Source organism: Bombina bombina, chromosome 3, assembly GCF_027579735.1.
Source record: "Bombina bombina isolate aBomBom1 chromosome 3, aBomBom1.pri, whole genome shotgun sequence".
Taxonomy (NCBI): Eukaryota; Metazoa; Chordata; class Amphibia; order Anura; family Bombinatoridae; genus Bombina; species Bombina bombina.
This window is the reverse complement of record NC_069501.1, coordinates 412,614,910-412,638,538: the sequence shown is the minus strand read 5'-3', so window position 1 is coordinate 412,638,538 and position 23,629 is coordinate 412,614,910. Positions and strand designations below refer to the sequence as shown.

Genomic DNA, 23,629 nt, shown 5'->3' with positions numbered 1-23,629 from the left:
TGCTGCTTATTGGTGCCTGCACACATTTGTCTCTTGTGATTGGCTAACTAGATGTTTTCAGCTTCCTGTCAGTAGTGCAATGCTGTTCCTTCAGCAATGGATAACAAGAGAATGAAGAAAATTTGATAATAGAATTAAATTCAAAAGTTGTTTAAAATGGTATGTTCTATCTGAATCACAAAATTAAAATGTTGGGGTTTACTATCCCTTTAAAGGGACACTCAAGTCAAAATTAATTTTTCATGATTCAGAAAGAGCACACAATTTTATGCATTTTTTCAAATTTACTTCAATTATCACATTTTGCACAGTCTTTTTATCTGTACACTTTTTGAGACACCAGCTCCTACTGAGCATGTGCACAAGCTCACAGGTTATACGTATACTAGTCTGTGATTAGCTAATGTCTGTCACATGGTACAGGGGGCTGGCAAATAAGGACTGAACAAATTTATCAGAAAAAAATTCTACTGCTTTTGTGAAATTCAGAGTAAGTTCTATTGCATTGTCTTTTTATTATGCACTTGTTACTGTATTTAGTGGTCCTTTTACGTATAGTTTATACTATTGTCAGCCTCCATGCAGTTTTCACCTCAGACCCCATCATGCGTTTATAATAACTCCTCCTTCTCCTTTATTCAGACCTCTGCAACACTTTCTGGCCTTTCATCCATTCTTTAAAAAAAACCTGGAATAAAATAATTGAATTTCAGAGCAGTTCTGTTGTATGTGATATCGCTCCTGTTTTCCTTCTAGTTTTCCCTCTAGTGTTCTCTTCACGTTTCATACAGCATGAGCTTATTGCTGGGTACAGCCACCTCTTCACTGTGCAAGGTTCAAACACCAACCTCTTGCCATACATGCTCCTTGCCCATTTGGATGTTGTCCCAGCTACACCTGAGGGATGGGAGGTCCCACCCTTCTCTGGCGAGGAACGTGATGGATTTATCTATGGGAGGGGAACTCTGGATGACAAAAACTGTGTCATTGTGAGTTTTACAGACACTCAAGTACCGTATTTTAGTATAATGCAAAAAACAGGTTCAATGTTAGATTTGAAAGGTGCAAAAAGATTGAGGGAGTATTTTCTTTGTGACCCTTTGTATGATGTAGATACTAGGGTTACTAGTGTTAAAATGTAATGCTCAAACTAAATTTAATGGCCCTTTAAAGGGACAGTATACAGCAATTTTCATTTAAAGGGACACTGAACCCAACTTTCATGATTCAGATAGAGCATGCATTTTTAAGCAACTTTCTAATTTACTTCTATTATCAATTTTAATTCGTTCTCTTGCTATATTTATTTGAAAAAGAAGGCATCTCAGCTAAGGAGCCAGCAAATGTTTGCTTCAGGACCATGGACAGCACTTGTTTATTGGTGCTGACCAATCAGCAAAGACAACCCAGGTTGTTCACCAAAAATGGGCCGGCATCTAAACTTACATTCTTGCTTTTCAAATAAACATACCAAGAGAATGAAGAATATTTGATAATAGAAGAGTACATTAGGAAGTTGCTTAAAAATGCATGCGCTATCTGAATCACAAAAGAAACTTTTTGAGTACAGTGTCCCTTTAACTGCATGTAATAGACACCACTATAAAGAATAATATGCACAGATACTGATCTAAAAATCCAGTCTAAAACCTTTTAAAACCTTACTTAGAAGCTTCCAGTTTAGCTCTGTTGATGAGTTAATCTGGGACACCCATTGAAAGGGGCTGGGAAAACAAGAAGAGCAGACCACCCTCCCCATCCCTGCATATGAAAAGACAGATAACATAAACAGGAGCCAGAAGGAGTCTGTATACTTGTGTATACATCTGGCACTGTGGGGTTTGGTAAGGAGAAAAAATAAGAAAAACCTTACCAGATGGGCTGAATAAATGGATCATCTACAAAACATTTATGCAAAGAAAAATCTAGTGTACAATGTCCCTTTAATTCACTAATTGTGATACAGAATATAGTCCTGAAAAACATGTTTACCTTTTGTTTTAGCTTTTGTTTCCATATTACCATTACAGGATGTAGAAAATCTTGCAGTCAGGACCTAGAAATCTGCTGATTTTCCCTTTTTATAGTGGTGTTAAAACAATTAATTAAACATTTGTCTCAAATGATTCATTGTGTAAAGTTTCTTACACTAGAAGCCGCTTGATATACGTTCATTTACAGTGTTTGACTATCAGGCTTGGCTGAGTCTGGTATAAATGAAAATAGAAGCAAGGAAAATACTCATTTGCAATTTATAAATGCTGTTTAATTTACAAAGTTATATTGAGGAATTTGGCCCTTCATAAAAGTAGTGACCAGTTTCTTAGCTAAACATCAAAAGGTCATTAAACAACTTTTGGTTTTGTGTAAAAATTCTACTTTGTCCCATGCTTCCTAGTGGGGCCGAAAAGCAAAATCTGTAACCTAAGTTTTCGAAATGCTGCAAATTCCCTAAGCCAGCTGTTTGATTTGTAACAACAGCCAATCACCAGCTAGCTCCTGGAAGTGCATTGCATGCTTTTGAGCTTACTTTTCAACTCGGGATACCAAGAGAATTAAGGAAATATAGTAGAATTAAACTGGAAAGTTGTTTAAATTATATGCACTATCTGAATCTTTAAATGTGTATATATAATAAATGCTGCTGTCTCCCAAACAGGAGTACAGTCTTAGGACAGTACCGAGCTCCCAACATATTAGTGGTTTGTTTTTCAACGTAATTATAGTAGACAAAGTCCTTTCTTTGCTCTTATCTAGATGGACTCTCTGATAATAATCCTCAGTGATATAGATAAAAGGCAGTAAGTCATTTACATGCAAACACACCCATTGTTTTGCCATGTTTGATAAATATTGCATTTTAAAAAATATTTATAAATCTTTTACAGGGAATTCTTGAAGCCTTGGAATTTCTCCTGAAGAAAAACTACCAACCTCATCGGTCATTCTACATAGGAATAGGACATGATGAAGAGGTAGTGTATAAATAAATACAGGGAGTGCAGAATTATTAGGCAAATGAGTATTTTGACCACATCATCCTCTTTATGCATGTTGTCTTACTCCAAGCTGTATAGGCTCGAAAGCCTACTACCAATTAAGCATATTAGGTGATGTGCATCTCTGTAATGAGAAGGGGTGTGGTCTAATGACATCAACACCCTATATCAGGTGTGCATAATTATTAGGCAACTTCCTTTCCTTTGGCAAAACGGGTCAAAAGAAGGACTTGACAGGCCCTGAAAAGTCAAAAATAGTGAGATATCTTGCAGTGGGATGCAGCACTCTTAAAATTGCAAAGCTTCTGAAGTGTGATCATCGAACAATCAAGCGTTTCATTCAAAATAGTCAACAGGGTCGCAAGAAGCGTGTGGAAAAACCAAGGCGCAAAATAACTGCCCATGAACTGAGAAAAGTCAAGCGTGCAGCTGCCAAGATGCCACTTGCCACCAGTTTGGCCATATTTCAGAGCTGCAACATCACTGGAGTGCCCAAAAGCACAAGGTGTGCAATACTCAGAGACATGGCCAAGGTAAGAAAGGCTGAAAGACGACCACCACTGAACAAGACACACAAGCTGAAACGTCAAGACTGGGCCAAGAAATATCTCAAGACTGATTTTTCTTAGGTTTTATGGACTGATGAAATGAGAGTGAGTCTTGATGGGCCAGATGGATGGGCCTGTGGCTGGATTGGTAAAGGGCAGAGAGCTCCAGTCCGACTCAGACGCCAGCAAGGTGGAGGTGGAGTACTGGTTTGGGCTGGTATCATCAAAGATGAGCTTGTGGGGCCTTTTCGGGTTGAGGATGGAGTCAAGCTCAACTCCCAGTCCTACTGCCAGTTTCTGGAAGACACCTTCTTCAAGCAGTGGTACAGGAAGAAGTCTGCATCCTTCAAGAAAAAACATGATTTTCATGCAGGACTGGCTGGCAAGAAAGGGTATAAAAGAAGAAAATCTAATGACATGGCCTCCTTGTTCACCTGATCTGAACCCCATTGAGAACCTGTGGTCCATCATCAAATGTGAGATTTACAAGGAGGGAAAACAGTACACCTCTCTGAACAGTGTCTGGGAGGCTGTGGTTGCTGCTGCACGCAATGTTGATGGTGAACAGATCAAACACTGACAGAATCCATGGATGGCAGCCTTTTGAGTGTCCTTGCAAAGAAAGGTGGCTATATTGGTCACTGATTTGTTTTTGTTTTGTTTTTGAATGTCAGAAATGTATATTTGTGAATGTTGAGATGTTATATTGGTTTCACTGGTAAAAATAAATAATTGAAATGGGTATATATTTGTTTTTTGTTAAGTTGCCTAATAATTATGCACAGTAATAGTCACCTGCACACACAGATATCCCCCTAAAATAGCTAAAACTAAAAACAAACTAAAAACTACTTCCAAAACTATTCAGCTTTGATATTAATGAGTTTTTTGGGTTCATTGAGAACATGGTTGTTGTTCAATAATAAAATTAATCCTCAAAAATACAACTTGCCTAATAATTCTGCACTCCCTGTACAGTTCACTGAATTCTTACTGCACATATAACACTTATTTGCATTACAGAAGTCTGATTAGTATTTACAGATTACTGTCTATCCTATCTGTCTGTCTCACAAGCATTTGTAAAGCGTTTTGTTAATTGTCTTGTGGAACTGCATAATGACTTTATTTTAGTTTGTAGACAAAGTAATTTAAAACTCAAAATTTCATCTTTCTGCTCCCAGGCTCCTGGTTTGGGATTGAACAGTGTACATCATGCTCTGTTTGAATAATTTGACTTGAACACTTTAACATTTAATTATTTTACTTCATTATTTACTTCTTATTCAGAGGCATCTTTAGGAAATCTTATGACTAATGTTTAACCCCTTAACGACCGAGGACGTGCAGGGTACGTCCTCAAAAAAAAGGCAGTTAATGCCTGAGAACGTACCCTGCACGTCCTCGGTGTGGAAAGCAGCTGGAAGCGATCCTGCTCGCTTCCAGCTGCTTTCCGGTTATTGCAGTGATGCCTCGATATGGAGGCATCCTGCAATAACCCCCCTTGGCCATCCGATGCAGAGAGAGCCACTCTGTGGCCCTCTCTGCACCGGACATCGGTGGCCGGTATCGTTGGTGGGTGGGAGCAAGTCTGGGAGGTGGGTGGGCGGCCATCGATGTGCCCAGTGGAGTGGAGGGGGGGCGGGAGCGCGCACGGGAGCGCGCGCGTGCACGGGGGGCGGCGGGCGGGCGGGCGCACGGGGCGGGAGCGGGAGGGAACTGCTACACTACAGAAAAATCAAGTACTTGAATTAACTTTTTGAAAGCTGTAAATAACAGCTAAAAGATGTGGAAGGGGTGGGGGGTTGATCTTGGGGGGGGGGGGGGGGAAGCTACACTGCAGAAAAGGGTTTTTATTTAAAAAAAAAGGCACATTATTCACTAAACTGGGTACTGGCAGACAGCTGCCAGTACCCAAGATGGCGCCCATTAAGGCAGAGGGGGAGGGTTAGAGAGCTCTTTGGTGGGGGATCAGTAAGGCTGGGGGCTAAGGGGGGATCCTACACAGCAGCATATGTAAATATGCTAAAAAAAACAAAAAAAAAACCCAAATATAGCTTTTATTTTAGTACTGGCAGAGTTTCTGCCAGTACTTAAGATGGCGGGGACAATTGGGGGGTGGGGGAGGGAAGAGAGCTGTTTGGGAGAGATCAGGGGGTCTCATGTTTCAGGTGGGAGGCTGAGCTCTACACTAAAGCTAAAATTAACCCTGCAAGCTCCCTACAAGCTACATAATTAACCCCTTCACTGCTAGCCATAATACACGTGTGAAATGCAGCGGCATTTGGCGGCCTTCTAATTACCAAAAAGCAACGCCAAAGCCATATATGTCTGCTATTTCTGAACAAAGGGGATCCCAGAGAAGCATTTACAACCATTTGTGCCATAATTGCACAAGCTGTTTGTAAATGATTTCAGTGAGAAACCTAAAATTGTGAAAAATTTTATGTTTTTTTTAATTTGATCGCGTTTGGCGGTGAAATGGTGGCATGAAATATACCAAAATGGGCCTAGATCAATACTTGGGGTTGTCTACTACACTACACTAAATCTAAAATTAACCCTAGAAGCTCCCTACATGCTCCATAATTAACCCCTTCACTGCTGGGCATAATATATGTGTAGTGCGCAGTGGCATTTAGCAGCCTTCTAATTACTAAAAAGCAACGCCAAAGCCATATATGTCTGCTATTTCTGAACAAAGGGGATCCCAGAGAAGAATTTACAACCATTTAAGCCATAATTGCACAAGCTGTTTGTAAATAATTTCAGTGAGAAACCAAAAGTTTGTGAAAAAATTTGTAAAAAAGTGAACGATTTTTTGTATTTAATCGCATTTGGCGGTGAAATGGTGGCATGAAATATACCAAAATGGGCCTAGATCAATACTTTGGGATGTCTACTAAAAAAAATTATATACATGTCAATGGATATTCAGAGATTCCTGAAAGATATTAGTGTTCTAATGTAACTAGCGCTAATTTTGAAACATAATGGTTTGGAAATAGCAAAGTGCAACTTGTATTTATGGCCCTATAACTTACAAAAAAAGCAAAGAAGATGTAAACATTGGGTATTTCTAAACTCAGGACAAAATTTAGAAACTATTTAGCATGGGTGTTTTTTGGTGGTTGTAGATGTGTAACAGATTTTGGGGGTCAAAGTTAAAAAAAGTGTGTTTTTTTCAATTTTTTCCTCATATTTTATAATTTTTTTTATAGTAAATTATAAGATATGATGAAAATAATGGTATCTTTAGAAAGTCCATTTAATGGCGAGAAAAACGGTATATAATATGTGTGGGTACAGTAAATGAGTAAGATGAAAATTACAGCTAAACACAAACACCGCAAAAATGTAAAAATAGCCTTGGTCCCAAACGGACAGAAAATGGAAAAGTGCTGTGGTCATTAAGGGGTTAAATGAGGCTATGTCACTACTATTCAGTTTTATGCATTTTAGCTATATTATCTCTGTGTAGAACATAATATGCCGATTTGCAATATGATGACAATCTACCTATATTGTGTTGATTACTGCTTTTGCACACATCTCACTTATATTGCACATATCTAACACATTTTAAACTTTATTCATATTTACAATACATTTGTTCTTTAATCATTGCTATTACAATATTTCACAATGTATGTATATACTCTAGACTTGTTTCTTTTTGTAACTACTAATTGCACTAATTCTTGCACCTTATACTACTTCTTGCTATGTCTGGGTTTGATTCTTAACCACATTTTTTGTTCTTGTTTTTATACTTTGTGCAATGACTATAAAATAATCTAATCTAATCTAAAAATACATTGGGTTAGAATCCAGAGGCTTAAAACCAGATTGTGCACATCATTAAAAGGATAAGAACCCCAATTTTTTTCTTTCATGATGCAGAGGGAGTATGCAATTTTAAACAACTTTTCCAATTTACTGCTATCATCTAATTTGTCCTGTTCTCTCTGTAGCCTTTGTTGAAAAGAATACCTAGGTAGGTTCAGCAGCTGCTGATTGGTAGCTTCCCATATATGCCTCATGTGATTAACTAACCCATGGGCATAACTGTTTCTTCAACAAAGGATATCAAGAGAATAAAGCAAATTTAGATAATTGAAGTATAGTTGAAAGTTGTTTAAAATTGCTTGTTCTATCTGAATATTGGGTTGCATGTCCCTTTAAAACTACTTACATGACAGAACATAGTGTGAATGGTGATAGCTTGACTGAGCCTGGGTGGTCTGAGCTGTATCTGAAATGACAGCACAAAATATTTGTACACTTTTCAAAGGGTTCACATCTGGTTGTAGCCATTACCCTTAGGGATATCAGCCACCAATAATTATTTGCTCACATGAACACCAGGAGAGTGGGAATCAACTTGGAGCAAACATAGCATAGTCGTTAGTTCTATGACTGCTCCAATTTGTTACAGAACTTGTTTAAAACTTTTTCTTTCTTAACTCCTGCAGATGGGGTGAAATGCTTAGTCAAAGTTGTACTGTAGATGAGGCTACAGCTAGTGAACAAATTAGACGGCATATGTGTATGCTCCATCCACTGGCCATATGCTCATCTTAAAAGGGTTTCCAGGAACGCAACATTTACTTTGTGTTTATCCCTTGAGTTAAACACAAAATAATGTGATGCTTTAATATATCTGGTTTTATATAAGCTTTATGTTTCATATTTGTTAAACAAAATAATCAGCTTGCAGTGGTAACCTTGTGTTCTGTACTTTGCAGGTCTCTGGACATAAAGGAGCCATGAAAATTGTGCAAACACTGCAATCTCGGGACGTTAAATTGGCTTTTGTATTAGATGAGGGCTTAGCAGTCCTTGATGGGGTTATTAAAGGCATAAGCAGACCCGTTGCTCTGTAAGTATGTGTGGTTTGTGCCAGAAAAGCAGAGAAAGGATTAGCTTCACCTTTAGTTGTGATTTTGCCATCCATTGTTAAAGGCACATTAAACACTTTGAGATGGTAATTTAAAAGGATAAATCATATATATTTTAAAAAGTCTACAATACACTTTCATAATTTATTTTGTTCCCTTTTCCTGTAATTCCATACTGAAAGTGTGAGCTATTCAGTTCCTGTTAGAAATGGAAGCGCAGAACACTGTTATATTCCACACAGTCATTGGCTGCACACTCTAGTGACCTATTTATAACTGTCCCTAATTGGCCACAGCAGACAAAGTAATCTAAGTTACAACATGGCAGCTCCCATTGTTTTATATACCCTAAAACTTTACACTTATTTTGTCACTATTTAACCCCTTAATGACCACAGCACTTTTCCATTTTCTGTCTGTTTGGGACCAAGGCTATTTTTACATTTTTGCGGTGTTTGTGTTTAGCTGTAATTTTCCTCTTACTCATTTACTGTACCCACACATATTATATACCATTTTTCTCGCCATTAAATGGACTTTCAAAATCTACCATTGTTTTCATCATATCTTATAATTTGCTATAAAAAAAAATACAAAATATGATGAAAAAATGGAAAAAAACACACTTTTTCTAACTTTAACCCCCAAAATATGTTACACATCTACAACCACCAAAAAACACCCATGCTAAATAGTTTCTAAATTTTGTCCTGAGTTTAGAAATATCCAATGTTTACATGTTCTTTGCTTTTTTTGCAAGTTATAAGGCAATAAATACAAGTAGCACTTTGCTATTTCCAAACCACTTTTTTTCAAAATTAGCGTTAGTTACATTGGGACACTGATATCTGTCTGGAATCCCTGAATATCCATTGACATGTATATATATTTATTTAGAAGACATCCCAAAGTATTGATCTAGACCCATTTTGGCATATTTCATGCCACCATTTCACCGCCAAATGCGATCAAATAAAAAAAAATGTTCACTTTTTCACACATTTTTTCACAAACTTTAGGTTTCTCACTGAAATTATTTACATACAACTTGTGCAATTATTGCACAAATGGTTTTAAATGCTTCTCTGGGATCCCCTTTCTTTAGAAATAGCAGACATGTATGGCTTTGGCGTTGCTTTTTGGTAATTAGAAGGCTGCTAAATGCCACTGCGCACCACATGTGTATTATGCCCAGCGGAGAATGGGTTAATTAGGGAGTATGTAGGGAGCTTCTAGGGTTAATTTTAGCTGTAGTATAGTGTAGTAGACAACCCCAAGTATTGATCTAAGCCCATTTTGGTATATTTCATGCCACCATTTCACCGCCAAATGCGATCAAATTAAAAAAAACGTTAAATTTTTCACAATTTTAGGTTTCTCACTGAAATTATTTACAAACAGATTGTGCAATTATGGCACAAATGGTTGTAAATGCTTCTCTGGGATCCCCTTTCTTTAGAAATGGCAGACATGTATGGCTTTGGTGTTGCTTTTTGGTAATTAGAAGGCTGCTAAATGCTGCTGCGCACAACACGTGTATTATGCCCAGCAGTGAAGGGGTTAATTAGGTAGTTTGTAGGGAGTTTGCAGGGTTCATTTTAGCTTTAGTGTAGAGATCAGCCTCCCATCTGACACATCACACCCCCTGATCCCTCCCAAACAGCTCCCTTCCCTCCCCCACCCCACAATTGTCCCCGCCATCTTAAGTACTGGCAGAAAGTCTGCCAGTACTAAAATAAAAGGCATCTTTGAATATTTAAAAAAAAAAAAAAGAGCATATGTACATATGCTGCTATGTAGGATCCCCTCTTAGCCCCCAACCTCCCAGATCCCCCCTAAAACAGCTCTCTAACCCCCCCTCTGCCTTATTGGGGGCCATCTTGGGTACTGGCAGCTGTCTGCCAGTACCCAGTTTGCATAAAAAAAAGTGTTTTATTATTTTATTTTTATTTTTTTCTGTAGTGTAGCTTCCCCCCCACAGACCAACATCCCACCAGCCATACCGATCTAGCTAAATTAAAGATAATATCCCCCTTTTTCCCCACTTCAAATTCAAATATTTCTGTAGTGCAGCGGTTCCCACCCGCTCCCTCCCCGTGCCCGCCTCCCCGTGCACGTGCGCACCCCCGGGCATCCCCGCCCCCGATCCCGCCCACCTCCGCATCATCCAGGGCCATCGATGGCCGCCACCCGCCTCCAACACCAGCGCTCCCACCCACCAACGAACTTAGCCGTTAATGTCCGGTGCAGAGAGGGCCACAGAGTGGCTCTCTCTACATCGGATGGCTAAAAATGGTTATTGCAGGATGCCTCAATATCGAGGCATCACTGCAATAACCGGAAAGCAGCTGGAAGCGAGCAGGATCGCTTCCAGCTGCTTTCCACACCGAGGACGTGCAGGGTACGTCCTCAGGCGTTAACTGCCTTTTTTTTGAGGACGTACCCTGCACGTCCTCGGTCGTTAAGGGGTTAAACAACTAATAAAAATTTAAAAAATACAACCACATGTAATTCTCAGACTAATCTTTTCATTGAATACATCATTCTATCTAGCATTTATTTAGTGATTAAAGTTCTTTTTAAAGCAAATTTTCTCATGCTTGCTTATGTTTTTCACTTTTTTACATATTTATTTAAAAATGTTTCTAGGCTACACAGTCAGACCTATTTTATATTCCCCATTGTCTTACATGTGGTTGTATTTTTTAAAGTTTCATTAGTTGTTTAACCCCTTAACGACCGAGGACGTGCAGGGTACGTCCTCAAAAAAAAGGCAGTTAACGCCTGAGGACGTACCCTGCACGTCCTCGGTGTGGAAAGCAGCTGGGAGCGATCCTGCTCGCTTCCAGCTGCTTTCCGGTTATTGCAGTGATGCCTCGATATTGAGGCATCCTGCAATAACCATTTTTAGCCATCCGATGTATTGGTGTCTTTGGTGTATTTAGACAATACATACAGGGAGTGCAGAATTATTAGGCAAGTTGTATTTTTGAGGATTAATTTTATTATTGAACAACAACCATGTTCTCAATGAACCCAAAAAACTCATTAATATCAAAGCTGAATAGTTTTGGAAGTAGTTTTTAGTTTGTTTTTAGTTATAGCTATTTTAGGGGGATATCTGTGTGTGCAGGTGACTATTACTGTGCATAATTATTAGGCAACTTAACAAAAAACAAATATATACCCATTTCAATTTATTTATTTTTACCAGTGAAACCAATATAACATCTCAACATTCACAAATATACATTTCTGACATTCAAAAACAAATCAGTGACCAATATAGCCACCATTCTTTGCAAGGACACTCAAAAGCCTGCCATCCATGGATTCTGTCAGTGTTTTGATCTGTTCACCATCAACATTGCGTGCAGCAGCAACCACAGCCTCCCAGACACTGTTCAGAGAGGTGTACTGTTTTCCCTCCTTGTAAATCTCACATTTGATGATGGACCACAGGTTCTCAATGGGGTTCAGATCAGGTGAACAAGGAGGCCATGTCATTAGATTTTCTTCTTTTATACCCTTTCTTGCCAGCCATGCTGTGGAGTACTTGGACGCGTGTGATGGAGCATTGTCCTGCATGAAAATCATGTTTTTCTTGAAGGATGCAGACTTCTTCCTGTACCACTGCTTGAAGAAGGTGTCTTCCAGAAACTGGCAGTAGGACTGGGAGTTGAGCTTGACTCCATCCTCAACCCGAAAAGGCCCCACAAGCTCATCTTTGATGATACCAGCCCAAACCAGTACTCCACCTCCACCTTGCTGGCGTCTGAGTCGGACTGGAGCTCTCTGCCCTTTACCAATCCAGCCACGTGCCCATCCATCTGGCCCATCAAGACTCACTCTCATTTCATCAGTCCATAAAACCTTAGAAAAATCAGTCTTGAGATATTTCTTGGCCCAGTCTTGACGTTTCAGCTTGTGTGTCTTGTTCAGTGGTGGTCGTCTTTCAGCCTTTCTTACCTTTGGCCATGTCTCTGAGTATTGCACACCTTGTGCTTTTGGGCACTTCAGTGATGTTGCAGCTCTGAAATATGGCCAAACTGGTGGCAAATGGCATCTTGGCAGCTGCACGCTTGACTTTTCTCAGTTCATGGGCAGTTATTTTGCACCTTGGTTTTTCCACACGCTTCTTGCGACCCTTTTGACTATTTTGAATGAAACGCTTGATTGTTCGATGATCACGCTTCAGAAGCTTTGCAATTTTAAGAGTGCTGCATCCCTCTGCAAGATATCTCACTATTTTTGACTTTTCTGAGCCTGTCAAGTCCTTCTTTTGACCCATTTTGCCAAAGGAAAGGAAGTTGCCTAATAATTATGCACACCTGATATAGGGTGTTGATGTCATTAGACCACACCCCTTCTCATTACAGAGATGCACATCACCTAATATGCTTAATTGGTAGTAGGCTTTCGAGCCTATACAGCTTGGAGTAAGACAACATTCATAAAGAGGATGATGTGGTCAAAATACTCATTTGCCTAATAATTCTGCACTCCCTGTATTGTAGATCCTTACAGCAAGTGGCATATGTGTGTTATCAATTAATAAAATGAATAAATGTGTATTTAGATTGATATGGATCATCATATATTATGGGTTGTGGACCCGCTATGATGAGTAAGAGCCCACAAAACGTAGCCTGCTGGTGTACCTGAACAACCAGTCATTATAGATTATTCTGAATGCAAGAGTGTCTTAGAAAATACCGATTGTATAGTGTTTCATTGCACTGAGAAGCAGATTGTCTTGTTTTATAGTTGAAAGGACATTACGCTTCAATAAAAAAATGCTCTTATTGTAATAATGCTTCCTTATAACTTTGTGTTTAAAGGGACATTAATGTTGAAAAATGACATGCTCTTATACAAGAGAGTGTGTCACTTTAAATCTAGCGATTCTGCACCTCTATATGTTTAACCCCTGCAAAGGGGTTAAACACATAGTAGAAGTACTCCTCAGGGCCTGCAGAGCATCGTTTGTTCCAAGCAGGTCCCAAGCTGTATTTCTACTATGTGTTTAACCCCTTTCCCTGATTTTAATGTGTGTTCATTATGCTGTCTGCCTGGCTCCCTGAGCATACTAGCTCTGCATGCACTGAATGTATGCTTGGGGAACCTAGAAAGACAGACTAAAGCACGAGTCAGCGTTCAGCAAATCAATGACGCGGTTGGTAGCCGCGTAATTGGCTAAACCATTCACAGCTGAAAATCAGAAAGTACTTACCTGACTTGAGTAAAGACAGTTACTGATGCACAGCACATCACAAGCACAAACAGCTTTAATTTTCTCAATAAAAAAAAAACTGTTTACTGTCCCTTTATTGGTGTCCTTTGCTGGAATTAGCGGCTAGCATGGGGTGTCAATCAACCCAATCGTATTCGATCGGGTTGATTTCTGTCCGCGGCCTCAGAGAAGGCGGACAAGTTATGGAGCAGCGGTCTTTATGGCAAGCCATACGGAGCTTGATAAATCGGCCCCATGGTTATAGACCAGCAATAGTGCAATAAGCAAATACTGTAATACATTTTCTTACTGCAGCATCTCTTTCATTTCATTGTATGCATAAAAACATATCTCGAGTATATAACAGTGGGCTAAGTTGTGCGTGATAGATAAAAAAAATTAAATGCTGGTGCCATGTATGTGCAAGCTGATATTTTGTTTGGTTTGGCATGTGCACAAGCAGATAACACTGCCAAAGTACACACAAAGTAGCTAACTTCTTACTAAAAGCCGGGCAGTGCTGCTTTAGTGAATAGGTTCTGCAGAATAATATAAGGAAATGTATCCCAGTCTCACCGTAACTAGATCTTTAATATATTTACAATGATATTTACAGTGAATTCTTCAGACTAAAACTTAGCAGTGCAAAAGTTGGCCCAAAGGCTAAGCGCCATTAGAGTAGAAGGCCCCAGTGGGTGTCAGTATTGCTTAATACCTATTTTAATACCTATTTATTTCTTTATTTAAAATCCTCTTTCTCCCTCCTTTACCTCTCTCTCTCATTGCTCTGTGCAGAGAACTAACATGTAAAAAGGGCAGTACCTTGCAAGTATGGGGCAGCTGGCAGGTTTTGGGGTGCTATAGTAATTAGTTGGTTGCATTGTGCCCCCAGCAAAATAGAAACAGCACTGATTCCCCCCCCCCCCTGCATTATACAGAGTAATACATGCTTATACTGCTGATATTACAGATATACTGTATTTCTTTTACTCTGGCACATTTACTATAAAATCTCACCCAGCCTTGACTAGTTATGTGTTTATAAATAACTCATGTTGTGCCACTTTAAAGACCAGACCTTCCCCTTAGTTCTTTCCTTCACTTGCACCTACTTAAACAGAGAGAGCCTCCTAAAGTGTGACCAAAGTTTATTTTTGCAGTTTTTTGCCCCTGGACTTTGGCTTTGCAAGAATAGCTAACAGAGTCTTTAGATAACAACGTTTAACGCAAAGTGTTTTTGCAGTGATGTTTAACTCTTTAACTCACATCTTTATACATAGTGACGTAATATTTTGCTATATTTCCTTTATGGGTCTAATACCTATTAGCCTTCTGCTAAAGAATGTTATTTATCCTTAAAGGGGCATATTAAAGTCATCATGAAACTTTCATGGTTAAGATAGAACATGCAGCTTTTTCAGTTTACTTCTGTTATTAAATGTACTTAGTTCTCTTTGTATCCTTTTTTTTTCATTTCTGTTTATTGGAGACATAATTTTCATTACAGCAGAACAATAACAAAAAATTAAACATACTTAGCAAAGAAAATGCCAAAAATAGATGCCGAGTAATGAGTTGTTTTCATGATACATTTTATAAACCGGTCCATAGTTGTCTATAAGAGGCCGAATTATCATTGTGCGAGCGGACATGATCCGATATTGCTGATCATGTTCGCTGCACATCAATAAATGCCGACAGCATACATCATTGCACCAGCAGTTCTTGTGAACTGCTGGTGCAATGCCGCCCCCTGCAGATTCGCGGCCAATCGGCTGCTAGCAGGGGGTGTCAATCAACCCGATCGTATTCGATGGGGTTGATTTGTGCCGATGTCTGTCCGCCGCCTCATAAGGCGGACAGGTTATGGAGCAGCGGTCTTTAGACCGCTGCTTCATATCTTCTGTTTCCGGCGCGCCTGAAGGCGCGCCAGAACCCCATAGCATCAAGCTTCATACGGAGCTTGATAAATATGCCTTTCCGGGAAAAAAAAAGTAAAAATGTTCATGTTACAAAAATATTTTGTCCATAAAAGTTATTGGTATAATTTAAAAAAAAAACCCACATACATATATACATACACACATACTATCTCACAAAGTGAGTACACCCCTCACATTTTTGAAAATATTTTATTATATCTTTTCATGTGACAACACTGATGAAATGACACTTTGCTACAATGTAAAGTCGTGAGTGTACAGCTTGTATAACAGTGTAAATTTGCTGTCCCCTCAAAATAACTCAACTCACAGCCATTAATGTCTAAACCATTTGCAACTAAAGTGAGTACACCCTTAAGTGGAAATGTCCAAATCGGGCCCAATTTGCCATTTTCCCACCCCGGTGTCATGTGACTCGTTAGTGTCACAAGGTCTCAGGTGTGAATGGGGAGCAGGTGTGTTAAATTTGGTGTTATCGCTCTCACACTCTCTCATACTGGTCACTGGAAGTTCAACATAGCATCTCATGGCAAAGAACTCTCTGAGGATCTGAAAAAAAGAATTGTTGCTCTACATAAAGATGGCCTAGGCTATAAGAAGATTGCCAAGACCCTGAAACTGAGCTGCAGCACGGTGGGCAAGACCATACATCGGTTTCACAGGACGGGTTCCACTCACAACAGGCCTCGCCATGGTCGACCAAAGAAGTTGAGTGCACATGCTCAGCGTCATATCCAGAGGTTGTCTTTGGGAAATATATACGTATGAGTGCTGCCAGCATTGCTGTAGAGGTTGAAGGGGTGGGGGGTCAGCCTGTCAGTGCTCAGACCATACGCTGCACACTGCATCAAATTGGTCTGCATGGCTGTCGTCCCAGAAGAAAGCCTCTTCTAAAGATGATGCACAAGAAATCCCGCAAACAGTTTGCTGAAGATGAGCAGACTAAGGACATGGATTACTGGAACCATGTCCTGTGCTCCGATGAGACCAAGATAAAATGATTTGCTTCAGATAGTGTCAAGCATGTGTGGCGGTAAGCAGTTGAGGAGTACAAAGACAAGTGTATCTTGCCTACAGTCAAGCATGGTGGTGGGAGTGTCATGGTCTGGGCCTGCATGAGTGCTGCCGGCACTGGGAGCTACAGTTCATTGAGGGAACCATGAATGCCAACATGTACTGTGACATACTGAAGCAGAACTTGATCCCCTCCCTTGGAGACTGGGCCGCAGGGCAGTATTCCAACATAATGACCCAAAACACACCTCCAAGACGACCACTGCCTTTCTAAAGAAGCTGATGGTAAATGTGATGGACTGGTCAAGCATGTCTCCAGACCTAAACCCTATTGAGCATCTGTGGGGCATCCTCAAACGGAATGTGGGGTAGCGCAAGGTCTCTAACATCCACCAGCTCTGTGATGTCGTCATGGAGGAGTGGAAGAGGACTCCAGTGGCAACCTGTGAAGCTCTGGTGAACTCCATGCCCAAGAGGGTTAAGGCAGTGCTTGAAAATAATGGTGGCCACACAAAACATTGACACGTTGTGCCCAATTTAGACATTTCCACTTAGGGGTGTACTCACTTTTGTTGCCAACGGTTTAGACATTAATGGCTGTGTGTTCAGTTATTTTTTTATATATACACACACACACACACACACACACACACACACACACACACACACACACACACACACACACACACACACACACACACACATATATATATATATATATATATATATATATATATATATATATATATATATATATATATATATATACATATACATTCATATACATACATACATATAGACATATATGCATACATATACATTCATATACACACATACTTACACACACATATATACACACACATACATATATACAGTTGTATGCAAAACTTTAGACACCCCTGACAATTTTCATGATTTTCATTTATAAATAATTGGGTGTTTGGATCAGCAATTTCATTTTGATCTATCAAATAACTGAAGGACACAGTAATATTTCAGTAGTGAAATGAGGTTTATTGGATTAACAGAAAATGTGTATACCTGTAACTACCTAGCACTGATTAATTTGATCACACAATTGGTTTGGTGAGTCCATTAAGCCTTGAACTTCATAGACAGGCGCATCCAATCATGAGAAAAGGTATTTAAGGTGGCCAATTGCAAGTTGTTGTTCTCTTTGACTCTCCTCTGAAGAGTGGCAACATGGGGGCCTCAAAACAACTCTCAAATGACCTGAAAACAAAGATTGTTCAACATTATGGTTTAGGGGAAGGCTACAAAAAACTATTGAAGAGATTTAAGCTGTCAGTGTCCACTGCGAGGAACATAGTGAGGAAATGGAAGACCACAGGAACAGTTCCTGTTAAGGCCAGAAGTGGCAGTCCAATTAAAATATTGGAGAGGCAAAGGCAAAGGATGGTGAGAACAGTTCAAAACAGCCCACAGACCACCTCCAAAGACCTACAACATCATCTTGCTGCAGATGGTGTCACTGCATCGTTCAACAATTCAGCGCACTTTGCACAAGGAGAAGCTGTATGGGAGAGTGATACGGAAGAAGCCTTTTCTGCACACACGCCACAAACTGAGTCGCTTGAGGTATGCAAACGCACATTTGGACAAGCCAGCTTCATTTTGGAAGAAGGTGCTGATTGAGTTATTTGGTCATAACAAGGGGCATTATGCATGGCGGCAAAAGCACACAGCGTTCCAAAACACTTGCTACCTACAGTAAAATTTGGTGGATGTTCCATCATGCTGTGGGGCTGTGTGGCCAGTGCCGGTACTGGGAATCTTGTTAAAGTTGAGGGTTGCATGGATTCCACTCAATATCAGCAGATACTTAAGAATAATGTTAAGGAATCAGTCACAAAGTTGAAGTTACGCCGGAGCTGGATATTTCAACAAGACAACGACCGAAAACACTGCTCAAAATCTACTCTGGCATTTATGCAGAGGAACAAGTACAATGTTCTAGAATGGCCATCCCAGTCCCCAGACCTGAATATCATTGAAAATCTGTGGGGTAATGCTCGGCAACCATTAAACCTAACTGAACTGGAGATGTTTTGCAAGGAGGAATGGTCCAAAATACCTTCATCCAGAATCCAGACACTCATTACAGGCTATAGGAAGCGCCTAGAAGCTGTTATTTCTGCTAAAGGAGGCTCTACTAAATATTGATGCAATATTTCTGTTGGGGTGCCCAAATTTATGCACCTGTCTAATTTCGTTTTGATGCATATTGCACATTTTCTATTAATCCAATAAACCTCATTTCACTACTGAAATATTACTGTGTCCTTGATAATTTAAAATTAAATTTCTGATTCAAACACCCAATTAACCCCTAAACTTTTGCATACAAGTGTGTGTGTATGTATGTATGTATGTGTGTATATATATATATATATATATATATATATATATATATATACATACTTGGGTAATCTCAGGATACATGCATACACATACATACCTATACACATACATACATACATACCTATATATATATATATATATATATATATATATATATATATATATATATATATATATATATATATACATACACACACACACATACTTATGTAATCTCCAGATACATGCATACACACACATACATACCTATACACACACACACATACTTAGGTAATCTCAGGAGCAGCAATGTACTACTGGGAGCTAGCTGGTGATTGGTTGCTACACACATGCTTCTTGTCATTGGCACACCAGATGTATTTAGCTAAAAAGGTTTCCAATTTATCAAATTTGCTTCATTCCCATGATATTCTGTGTTGAAGAGATACTTAGATAGGCACCTAGAGAACTACATGGTAGGAAATAGTGCTGCCATCTTATACTCTTGCAAATGGATAACTTTCTTGCAAAACTGATGCCATATAGTGCTTTAGGAATAGGTTGGCTCCTAAGCATATGTCCCTGCTTTTGAAGAAAAGATCCTAAGAGAACAAAATAAAAATGAATAAAAGAATTAAATTATAAAGTTATTTAAACTCACATGCTCTATCTGAATCATGAAAGAAAAAATGTGGGTTTCATATCCCTTTTAGTATATAACATGTAGAGTATTTTATTATTGCACTGTTGCTTGCACAGTCGTAGAAAAAAAAAATCTGCACTTTTATGTCCCTTTAATATACTTATTTAACAATTGTACAACTTAATATGCAGGTAAACAAGTAAGGAAGGATACATATTTCTACTCCCTCCATACACTTCTCCTCTTCTCATACTATGTTATATGACCCTACCTCCAATGTACTCTGCTCCCCTGTACAAACGTCTCCTGTTTAATCGCTGCTCGCATAGCTTCTTCTGGTGCCACTGCTGCTCGCCTTCCATAGCTTCTTCTGGTGCCACTGCTGCTTGCCTTCCATAGCTTCTTCTGGTGCCACTGCTGCTCGCCTTCCATAGCTTCTTCTGGTGCCAATGCTGCTCGCCTTCAATAGCTTCTCCTGGTGCCTCTACTGCTCGCCTTCCATAGCTTCTTCTGGTGCCACTGCTGCTCGCCTTCCATAGCTTCTTCTGGTGCCACTGCTGCTCGCCTTCCATAGCTTCTTCTGGTGCCTCTACTGCTCGCCTTCCATAGCTTCTTCTGGTGCCTCTACTGCTCGCCTTCCATAGCTTCTTCTGGTGCCTCTACTGCTCGCCTTCCATAGCTTCTTCTGGTGCCTCTACTGCTCGCCTTCCATAGCTTCTTCTGGTGCCTCTACTGCTCGCCTTCCATAGCTTCTTCTGGTGCCTCTACTGCTCGCCTTCCATAGCTTCTTCTGGTGCCTCTACTGCTCACCTTCCATAGCTTCTTCTGGTGCCTCTACTGCTCACCTTCCATAGCTTCTTCTGGTGCCTCTACTGCTCACCTTCCATAGCTTCTTCTGGTGCCTCTACGGCTCACCTTCCATAGCTTCTTCTGGTGCCTCTACGGCTCACCTTCCATAGCTTCTTCTGGTGCCTCTACGGCTCACCTTCCATAGCTTCTTATGGTGCCTCTACGGCTCACCTTCCATAGCTTCTTCTTCTGGTGCCTCTACTGCTCACCTTCCATAGCTTTTTCTGGTGCCTCTACTGCTCACCTTCCATAGCTTCTTCTGGTGCCTCTACTGGTGAAATCCATAAAATGTATTTTGTAATTCAGACAACATACAATTTTAAAAAGTTTACAATTTATTTCTATTATCAAATTTACTTTATTCCCATGGTGTTCTTTGTTAAAGAGATACCTGGGTAGGTGCATGCTCCTGAGCTTACGTCCATGCTTTTCAATGAAAGTTAACAAAAGAATGAAGAAAATTTGATAATTGAAATCAATTAGAAAGTTGTTTAAAATTACATGCTCTATCTGAATCATGAAATAATTTTGGGGGTTTCATGTCCCTTTTAATCTCCATAGTATAATTAAATCCCGCTACAACATTCTCTTGCTTCCTTAAAGGGACATGAAAGATTCAGATAGATAATAAAAATTTTAAACAACTTTCCAATTTACTTCAATTATCTAATTTGCTATGTTCTATTGGTATCCTTTGTTGAATCAGCAGCAATGCACTTCTAGGAGCTAGCTGAACACATCAGGTAAGCCAGTGACAAGGTATATATGTGCAGTCAACAATTAGCAGCAAGCTCCAAGTAGTGCTGCTCCTGAGCCTACCTAGATATTATTTTCAATAAAGGATAGCAAGAGAACAAATTAAATAATATTAGTAAATTTAGAAGCTGTTTAAAATAGCATACTCTATCTGAATTATAAAATAAAAATAAAAATTCTGGGTTTCATATCCCTTTAACTCACTCTTCATTCTCCGACTATCCCTACTTAATTAAAAAAACAAAAACGATTAGACACTGATTTTGAGTAAAAAGGGTAGTGTTGAGATGGTGAATCTTTCTTTCTAACATAAATCCGCACTCCTCGTTTGAAATAGGAAAAACCTCTTTTTTTGTCAAATAAGGGGTTACTTTACCCTCCAGTAATTTCATAGCTTGTGTGAAAATGCCAGTTTCTTATTTCTGATTTTTAGTAAAAAAGGGAAGTACTCAGAGAGTAGCTCTTTTTCTCTGACAAAAAAATACCCACACACCCAAAAAATCCCATGTTACAAACAGGGAGATTTGTAAGATGCCCCTGTAAGATGCAAGTGATTGCCATAAGAACGGCAATAACCTGCAGCAGCACTTAAAGTGATGTTTAGCCTGAGCGAGAGAGTGAGGCTTTATTGGAGCTGTCTTTATTTCCCATATGTGCTTATTTAAAAGGACAGATTTCCCTTAGAGTGATATACTGACCCACCCCTCTGGGAAATATAAGATTTTGTGTAATTTTAAAATTTGTGTAATATTTGTATGGTTAGATACTTTATACAAATTTATTTTTGCATATGTTGTATGACGCAAAGTTATCCATATACTGCAGTGCTTCATTGCCCAATACAACATTCTATGTTTTGTGATACAGTGTTGAGCATACTAAAAAAAAACAACAACTATAATTTACTTGTAACCTTTTGTCTGTACGAGACTGGATAATTTATTATTTTACTGATATCTTTAAATAATTTTAAATGTGCTCTAATCTTCCTGTAGATTTCTTCCCTTTGTAATACTAATAGTATATATATGTTCCAAAAACAAGATACAGCACTGTATATATCAGGATAAACTTTTTCAAGTGCACGCAGACTATTGGGGTTCTACAAACCCCACTTTATATAGAATCAAAACCAAGAATAAAGTCCCAGCACTGTTTAATCAAAAATACTCCTTTATTGAGTTAAAAAGGAAGCCAGCAAATAGCAGCAGCGTTTTGGGCCTATGAGTAAGGGATATATATATATATATATATATATATTTTATACACACACACATTTATCTGTGCTTAAATATACTGTGTCCCCAAAAGTATTCTGAGTGCACGTTCCCTGTTTGTTACATTTGTTCTCAGGATTGGTACAACAGAGAAAGGATCGATCACTCTGGACCTGTCAGTGAACCGACCACCTGGCCATTCCTCTATGCCTCCTCCTGAGAGCAGCATTGGGATTCTTGCTGCAGCTGTGTCCAGGTAGAGAACAACACAACTGTAAGGACATGTTAATAGTTAACAAATATTTGGCTTTGAAGCAGGAACGAACAGGTAGCACAGACATGGAAGAAGGTAGTAGATATCATTGAATGTATTAAAACTATGGAGGATCATGTTTACTAAATGAGAGGGTTGACTACCTTACATAGCAGGAGTGTAACTAGACCTCACTGGATCCCAGGTCAAAGGCTTTTGCATCCCCCCCCACTTCAATAGTGTCCTTTTTAGCTATTTGCAACAGTTAAGCCAGCAGCCTTTGTAAATATGGTGGCAGGTTTTTCTGTACAGTAACTGTGACGGCCATCTTGTAAACTCCACCACCATATACTAAAGGCAAATCTATAAAGTTTATTTAAACACAGGGACCTTATATGATGCAGCTGGAACCTTGGCCCCATCAGAGCCCCCTATAGTGACACTGCTACTGATTTCAGGGCCAGTTGGTCCCCCCTTTTAGAGGTGTGGTCCCAGTCTCAATTTAGTCCTCAGAGACCCTTGTAGTTTGAAGGGACATTTAAACTTAAGTAATTGTGTTTATGATCCAGATAGACAGAGTCTACAAAATAAAAAAAATATATTAAAAAAGCTTCCAATTTACTTGTACTAATAACTTACTTTGTTGAAAAGCAGTTAGGTTGGCCCAGGAGAGTCCACATGCCTGTAGCACTATATGGCAACAGTTTTGCTAGAAATAATATACTTTGTGATAATACTGCTGCCATTTAGTGCACAAAACCATTCTTGAAAAATTACTGCCATATACAGTTGTAATCAAAAAAATGTAACCCTCAAATCTGGTTTATTGTCAAAATGTACAGCTGTTTGCAATGACCGAATCAAACCAAAGCAATTGAAATAGCTCAACACAACAAATGCTTCAAGTGGTTT

At 39.3% G+C, this 23,629-nt stretch overlaps 1 protein-coding gene across 1 annotated transcript in view; it reads left to right on the top strand.

Annotated features, from left to right (window-relative positions):
• Positions 1–23,629, top strand: part of PM20D1 (peptidase M20 domain containing 1) — a 124,909-nt gene that overhangs the window by 5,372 nt on the left and 95,908 nt on the right. The window contains exons 3-6 of the mRNA XM_053706604.1: positions 757–989; positions 2,889–2,975; positions 8,296–8,429; positions 22,601–22,720. Coding sequence (XP_053562579.1) covers positions 757–989; positions 2,889–2,975; positions 8,296–8,429; positions 22,601–22,720 — 574 coding nt within the window. The remainder of the gene's footprint in view (positions 1–756; positions 990–2,888; positions 2,976–8,295; positions 8,430–22,600; positions 22,721–23,629) is intronic.